The 8762-nt window shown below is 38.1% G+C and overlaps 1 protein-coding gene across 2 annotated transcripts in view; it reads right to left on the minus strand.

Annotated features, from left to right (window-relative positions):
* LOC131334115 (uncharacterized) overlaps positions 1-1918 on the minus strand; it is a 37376-nt gene extending 35458 nt beyond the window's left edge. For both annotated transcript variants that reach the window (XR_009202053.1, XM_058368993.1), the window contains exons 1-2: positions 1666-1918; positions 1142-1572 (exon numbers count right to left, since the gene is read on the minus strand). Coding sequence is in view for 1 of the 2 variants with exons in the window: in XM_058368993.1 (XP_058224976.1) it covers positions 1142-1387 (246 nt within the window). In the remaining variant the exon portion in view is untranslated. The remainder of the gene's footprint in view (positions 1-1141; positions 1573-1665) is intronic.
* Positions 1919-8762: the final 6844 nt, after the last annotated feature.

Consider the following 8762-nt stretch of genomic DNA (forward strand, 5'->3'; position numbering starts at 1 on the left):
ACTAACATTTTAACAATAATCAAAGAGCTCCCAACTCAATATTCAATGGAACACATTCATATCTACTTGATCAATTTGAAAGATACATATTTCCAAAAAATGCCCGATTATGATAACAACATCTATCAACACATGGTGGCATAAGCCGCATAACTAAAAATTCACATCTCTCTAACATTTCTCTACATGCCCTAAAGTCCATTATCTAGGTAAAATATCACACAATAAAGCCAGGTTATCCTCATCAAATACTATTCTATCAACCAGCATTTCATCGAACACAAGATGGGCATAAATATATCCAAACAACTTCTTGGTTTATTAATTGCTGCATTATAACCTCCTCTAATCAACACAAACTGTATACAAGTAAAGAGAAAGATTATAATAGTTCACCAAACACATCAACCATAATCCAATCAAGCATATTCCCAACCCACTTACATATACATATATGCATACACCTATGCACACACGCATACCCTTATTTTACAATTAACATTTAGGGCATAATAGATATACACCAATGTCGGAGAAAACATAAAGAGAAAGAATTAACAGCACAACTTCTGGATCAGTCTACCCATTAGCACAACCGATGTAAGAATTAACAGAAAGAGTTCGGTTGGTATCCTTATTGTCGTCTGTGCTAACATGCAATTGAGAATGGCTAGTTTTGGCCCAACTAAAACCAAGACAGTCACGTATGGCTGGCCCCACAAGATTTGGCAGCACTAGCACCTAATATGCTTCGAAGCTGAGAAGTAGGAGGGAGCAAAACCCCAGAACTGAGGCCTTGACCAAATCCTTTACAATATATATAGCCCTAGAAAAAGTTAACCCCTATGAAACTTGCTTCATTAAATTGACGCAAGATAGCACGATAGACAGATCAATCGAGAACGAAAACAAACCAAATACCCACAACAGATGAAGCATGATCCAAAGGACACGTTGGTTTCTAATTCATTGTAACATCACATGGATATCGCGCACCACTATTCACCAAAACTACATAATATCACTTCCTGTTATTGAGAACAAAAAATAAAATCTCAAGTTCTCAAAAACCTCAATTCCATGAAGCAAGAGATGCGAGTACAGAATTACAACACAGCTGGAATCGAGTACAGGCCCTTACCAAATGATACCGTAAGCACCGCGGCCGACAGGACGTAGCATAGGTTACCGTAGACATTGTACTGGACGTAGCGTCCACCATGGGTGGGAGTTCCTCTGATATTTCCGCCCTCAGCTGATGAACCCAAGCCCGACTCCACAGACATGTCCCAGAATGGCTAGTTTGACCGGAGTAGAAACGACAACGCACCGTCATTGCTACAACCCAGGCATCCGCGGCCCTCGCAACGGCACGCCGCCAACACATATGGCGTCAATGGTAGCATGAATGAAACAATGGTGTCGGGCTAGGGTTTGGAGCACGGTTATTGACTATTACATACAAATATTGAACCAAAATTTGGCTCCGCATCGGAGCTCAAAGTTCTATTCTCTGGTTCCAAATTATGGGTTCAGCACCAAAAATGACTACTATTGAACTTGCTCTGAGGCCTGAAAAATACACAAACTGAGCAGCATCAAATTTATATGTAAATCAGTCTTTACATGCATGTATATGGAGATGAAGTAACGAGGCAAGGATACCTCGATTTGAGCTTCGGAAAGTAAGCGTTTGAGAGCTCTGGAGAAGCCATTGCGATCGGGGTAGCCGAGGACCGATTAGAGAAGAAGGGCTTCTGATCAGGATTCAGGGCTAGGGTTTCGCAGTTGCTGCATTGCTTCATCGTCGTCACCTTAGTGTTTCTCTCGGCGAGCAATACCTGGCGAGGCTTGAAAGCCAGTAGGGTTTGGTAATTAGGGTTCGTCTGCGCGCTTCCGCTGTTCTTTGTCTTGATCCAAGCCTGGTGTTGATTAGGGTTTTGGGAGAAAACATAAGATATGAGTATATCATTACTTTACCGACCCATATCCACACATTTAGCAAGAACTCCTGCCTCAAAAGAGAAAACCCCCAAAGTTGCCCGGAAATCAACTTTCTCCAATCTTGACCTTGCTGCCAGGGAATTAAAGCACTCGCTGCGAGGATCACCAATCTGGTCTCGGTTTTGCACGGGACGCCATTGTTGGACGACCTAGGAAGCCCGGGAACCCTTCCCGTCGTCGCCATTGAGAGAGAGAGGGGACTGACTTTTTTGGCTGTGATGAGAATGGGGAAGTTGCCGTTTGAATTTTAAAGCTGAGCGCTGTATCCTTTTTTTTGCTTTTTTCATTTGTTTTCTTAATACTAATAATAAGAAAGGAAACCTATTTTAAATGAATGGATGTCTCACCAATAAATTGTTTTCTTTCTTAGGCCCGTTCCAGAAACTTTTTTAAAAAATAAGTAGCTTATTCTACATTTTCAAACTCAAAAATAAAGTAAGTGAAAAATAATTTTTCAATTTTTTTTTGCATCGTATAAAAGATCTTATCGAGATCTTCCAAACAAGATCCATATTGCATATTTTTAGATTTCAATAAATCCATAATTTTTGAGCTTGAAATTGCCTTCTTAAAAAATAAAACTTATTTTTGGTTCCGGAACGGAGCCTTTAATATTAACGGTAAATTGGGCTAGGATCCGTTTTGAAGGTGATTTTGGGTGTTTAGTCCAGCCTAATGTGTAATAGTGGTGAAGGTCCATTACTGTACATTTATTAGGTCTACAATCCATTTTTAGACGAAAATGCCCTGACTAGGTGTACTATATAATGTTTTATTTTTTAGTTTTTCAATGTTACGGAAAGACGAAATAAAAAAATAAACTACCCGACCGACTCCGGCATTGTCCGTTTCCACCATTTCCGACCGAGTCCGAGTCCAGCAACCTTCGTCGTTTCACACCATTACCCTTGCCAGTCGCCACACAAACTACCCCAAACATCTTTGATCGGCCACTGGCGTAGCCGGGAGTCGTCGTCCCATTGGAAGTCGCCGAAAATTCAGTTGCAATTTACAATCGCCGGTGATGAATGCTAACGCCCGGCGCCAGAGATGGTTGTAGAAGACGAAAGTCATGTGGAGGCCGTCAGCGTCAGAAAAATCTAAAGTAGCAGCATTTTTCGTTGACTGCATCTCTCTCTCGCTGTCTCCTTCTCTCTCTCTCTCTCTCTCTCTCTCTCTTCCCGCGATCACAGCTCAGTTCTGGATCACGATCTCGATTCTGTGTTGCGATCGCGATCTTGTTCCCTTTGTGACGATCTCTCCCGATCAGGATCACGATCTTTGTCCTCGGAGTTTTTTTTGTTTGCGATCTCTGTGGTGATGTTTCTCTGTCGTTGTGTTCTTCTCTGTCTCAGTATTTGTTTTGATTTTTGCTGTGTTTTTCTATTTTTGTATTTATAGAGTTTATTTGTTGAGATAGCGTTATCTATTGCTTTATTCTGGTAGATACTGAAATTTTTTTTTGTTGAGATAACATTATCTATTGCTTTATTTTGGTAAATACAAAAATTATTGTTGCTGAGATATGTGTATCACAGTGAACTGTATTTGCTGAGATACTATTATTTCTTTCTATTTTTGTTTATTTGCTGAGATAGCATTATATCTATTTCTTTGTTCTGGTAGATACTGAGACTGTTTTTGTTAAGATAACAATGTAAACACATGTGAAAACTCCATTTCACAATATTTAACATGTTTTTTTGTCATTTTTCTTGTTAAAACAGATGAGATAATAGTATCTCAGCCAATTCAATTCACAAATAAGCTAAGAGATAACTCTATCTGCCATTTTTGGTTTAACATCCTCTTCCTTCACCTCTTTTTCGTCTTCTTTCTCCTCATTTTTTTTTCTTCTTCTTCTTCCTCTTCCAGTTGTTTTTCCTCTTGAGATAGCGTTATCTCTTTTAATTTTTGTGAATTTTACTGGCTGAAATGTATTGGTTGAGATATTGTTAAAACGGATGAGATAACAGTATCTCAACCAATTCAATTCACAAATAAACTTAGGGATAAAGCAAGAGATATTAATATCACAATGTAAACACATGTGAAAACTCCATTTCACTATATTTAACATGTTTTTTTGTCATTTTTCTTGTTAAAACAGATGAGATAATAGTATCTCAGCCAATTCAATTCACAAATAGGCTAAAAGATAACTCTATCTGCCAGAAATATAGTGTATAAGCTAAAATGAAGCAAGAGATAACAGTATCTCAGATAAATAGTGTTGGTATCTCACAAACTTAATAAAGAGATAATATTATCTCATCGAAAATATTTTCTGACTGTATTTTACAACAAATGATAAAGTAAGAGATAGTAATATCACAATGTAAACATATGCAAATACTTCATTACACAATATTTAACATGTTATCTGTCATTTTTTCTGTTAAAACAGATGAGATAATAGTATCGCAGCCAATTCAATTCACAAATAAAGTAGAGGACAACTCTATTTGCCAAAAATATAGTGTATCGGCAAAAATAAAGCAAGATTTATCAATATCTTAGATAAATAGTGTTGGTATCTCACAAACTGAATAAAGAGATAATGTTATCTTATCGAAAATATTTTCTGGTTGTATTTTACAACAAATGATAAAGTAAGAGATAGTAATATCACAATGTAAACACATGCAGAGACTCCATTACAATGATGATGAAAACGACGGTGACAGAAACACGTGTATACTGGGTATTTTTGGAACGCGTGTCCATATAAGGACTGGAACCACTATGAAAAGTTTAGGTGGACTAATTACACGTTGAACCCTGTAGTGTGTCCTTCTCAACAAGGCTCCCATAAGAAAAAGAGGTTTGTTCACGCTCTTAAGTGGAGGGTGAACAAAACTCAACTCAATTCAGACCATAAGCACTACAATCTACAAATAATTAAAATCATTACTCTTGGTTTTTTTTTCCCTTGTGATTACCTTTGTGCGCGGTAAAATAAGGAAAATACAGTGTTAAATATTGAAGTAATTACTACTACATGTGGCGTCCGGCTGTGGCGCTCCCAAGCAGTTTGGGAGCACCATACTCCCATTGTTTTTGAGCCGTTGGATGCTATGGGTTTAATCTCAGCCATTGGTAGAAAACTCCCCCTCTCTCTCATTTATCTACTATCCCGGTTACTTTTTTGACTGAAATTGAAAGCCCTAATTTTCACCCCTCCTCCATCCTGTCTCTCTCTTCTCACGCCTCCACAGTCAGTCGAAAACTCCATAGCTCCCACCCCTCTCAAACACAGCTCCACGCCTCCTCCAAAGCTCCCTAACGTAGACACCCGATGCCTTTCATCTCTTTCATCTCTTTCTCCTGTGCTCCTCTGAACAAGGCTAGAAACCTCCACAACTGCTATACCTCCTGACCTCCAAAGCCCCGAAACCAACGACAAGATAACACACTCTCTCCCTCTCTCTTTGGATGTTGAATTTAACAGTTCAAAAAAGAGACCCATCGATTACTGGGTACATGGATAAATGCTATTGAGAGAGAGTTTACCCTTTTTGTCCTTTCAAACGGGATTTAAAACAAAGAAAATGTTGTTTAAAATAAAGAAAATGTTGTTGAGAGAATGTAGGGGATTCGCCAATGTACGGGATTTAAAACAAATGACGATGATGATGATTTCAAGTTGCATTTGTATTGTTCATTATGGGGGCTGTTCTATGTCCAACATCAGTAGAGACCCATAATTTCTGAAAAAATATTTACGGATTTATTTGATATTGGAAATTGAGGAAAAATACAAAATGATATAAGTTTATGTGAATTGGGGTTAATGTCATAGGATTGTAATTGAAAGGAGAACAAGTGTGATTTGTGTGTATCCTAGTATATATAGATGGGTGAGTGTGTAGAAAATCAAAATCCCATATATCTTTCTCTCTCTCTAACACACGACACACACACCCCGCTCTCCTCTCTCTCCATTCGGCCCTCTCTCCTCTCTCTCTGTCTCTCACCAAACTTCACTTAATCACCCCGAAATCACATAGATTCACCTCCATTCCATCTCTCAATCATAGTCTCGAGCTTGTATTTCGTGGGTTTCGCTTGGAAGAGGAGTACTTGGTTGATTCCGGAGCTTTGGAAGCTAGGGCTCATTCGTTGGTCTCGTGTTTGAAGCTTCTAACCTCGAGGTAGGGATTTCTTACTCATTCTATGTGTTTATGAGTTGATTTCATGCTTTAATCGAGTTTAGATCGTCCTCCTTCGTGTCCTTGAAGTCTATCAAAAATCTGTTGAAATCGCCCAAAATTGCCTGGGGAAGGGGGGATCGATCCCTCATAAATCTGGAATTTTGCCCTTGGGGATCGATCCTCATTAGAGGAGGGATCAATCTTTCCCCTCTCTGGAAATTTTGCTCACTTTCTGAGTTTCAGCCCAACTTCAAACGGCCATAACATCCTCATCCGATGTCCATTTCATGCAAAACTTATATCGATTCAAAGGTCTTGAAGTCAGCTTTCATTTGCCACTAAAACCGTCTTAAAATTATAAGTACACAGAAAGTTATGACCATAAGAGTGGAGGTGTGTCAGTCTACCTACTCCAAAGGTTGTTATCGTTCCATCGTAATGACTCCCTATATAAATGGAACATGTTTAAGTCACTCTTGAACATGATTTCTTGTGTCCTAATGCCTTGTTGTTCGATCTTGTCTCTTGGCACTCATTAGAGTATGATATTAGTGTCGTTGGATAGAGAATGTACCGTAAGGTTGATAGGAGTACCGTGGGCTATAAGGGGTAATGTGATAAGTGTTATGAGTAGACATGACCTTGTCTAGTGATACGATGGGTAGTATTGTGACTTGTATCCTCGTGCTTCATCTTGTTGATCTCCCTAGGTTCCTTGGCACTCGTTCTATAAGATACTCGTTTAGAACCTAGTGGATGGTATGTCGTGGAGTCATTTGTGGGTTTGGAACTTGACGAAGTGCGTCATGATAAACTTAGAGGTATAACATGAACTTAAGATATTTATTAACATACAATAAGACATGTTTGTGAGTTTGTGATACCTTGTGTGATGATGAACGAAGGAATGTGACCTTGGAAAATATTGTCATTTTGTATACGGATTGATAGTGCATGTATGTATGTGTGAGTTGTGAATTTTGAATTGAGGGTCTTGCAACGCAATGTATGATAATGCGGAGAATCTAGAGGGCCTGCAACGCAAGGTGTGGTAATGCGGAAACCCAGGTGGAGAGAATTCAATATAACGCAAGGTGTGGTAATATAGTTAAATGTTTCACATGATGAAGGAATTTATGATTTATTATAGAAGTTCATGTTGTTGTTTGGGCTGTGTATTGCTGGAGATTGTAACAGTTGAAAAAAAAGAAATAAACGATTGGTTTCATCAAATTTTTTTTTTTTGAAAAAGAAGGAATTTGGTTTTGGAAAAATGATTTTTTTTTTATGAAAAATCCTCCGGTATTCTTCAGCGAATCAACGGTTCCGGTATTTGAGCACAAATCAACGAATTCCGGTATACAAGTTCGAATCAACGGAGCTTAACCATAAAGGTCGAGAGTTTTTCTCAAAATTGTTTTTGGCAATCAAAAAGGAATGTTCTTTTTATGAAAAGGGGACTAATAATGAATGGTAAAAAATGAGGAAGCAAATTGTGGTGTTCATTGAGGGTCTTAAAATGGTTTGAGAAATTGACGTAGGTTATCTAGCTTAATGTATGAATGGTTAAGGATATCTTTATGGCGTATGGAATCCCGTGGTTGTAGTCCATCGGTTCATTGCAGTGCCCCTTGTACTCTCTTAATCGTTTATCGGAAATCATTTACTCTTATTGCATGTTTCATCGCATTTACATATAGCTTGAGTATAGAATTCTCTACTGGACTAGTGTAGCTCAATCTATCATCAATTTCAGGTACATCTCAAGGATCTTAACACGGAGTGCATGTTGTGCATGCTTGACTTCATATCTTTTCAAAGCCGTCATTGAGAAGTGGAACATCATCTTTTGTATGACCACTTGATAAGATGTAATTGTAAATTTATTTGAACTCTTTTAACTTTAAATATCTTGTAATCTCTAAATTTACCGTCTTTGACTAACTATGGAATTTGGGCCGTAGTGCCAAAATTGTAAATCTTAACACTTGGGGACTTGATTTTGTAAGTGATCATTTGGGAACTCTCTTTTGGGTAATATCTATATTATGTAAAGATTATTATTGAAATGGATTATTTATTTATGTTGAAAATCAAGGGCGTGACAATCGGAGTGGTAATTTGTTGTATGACTGCATTAATTTGGACAAAAGTAGGTGCACGCTTTTTGCTTAAGTCAACCATGGTAATTTGTTGTATGACTGCATTAATTTGGACAAAAGTAGGTGCACGCTTTTTGCTTAAGTCAACCATGGTAATTTGTTGTATGACTGCATTAATTTGGACAAAAGTAGGTGCACGCTTTTTGCTCAAGTCAACCATATGAAGCGCTTCTGTTTAAGTTCAATTTCAGTTCAACTAAAGGAGTTTTTTTTCCCCTCTTTGGATTTTCTTCATTAGTGCCATTGGTAAAGTTCGACTAAGGGAGTTTTTTTCCCCCTATTTGGATTTTCTCCATCAGTGTCATTGGTAAAAATTCAAGTTGTTATCATCAAAGTTCAAGTTGTTTTGGTCTTACTTTTGGTTTATTGTCTAATTTTCTTTTAGCTTTCGGGGCTCCGGTCATTCATCATCAGCACTTGTCCCAGCAGTCCAACTGGCATT

The sequence above is a fragment of the Rhododendron vialii genome, chromosome 7a (assembly GCF_030253575.1).
Source record: "Rhododendron vialii isolate Sample 1 chromosome 7a, ASM3025357v1".
Classification (NCBI taxonomy): Eukaryota; Viridiplantae; Streptophyta; class Magnoliopsida; order Ericales; family Ericaceae; genus Rhododendron; species Rhododendron vialii.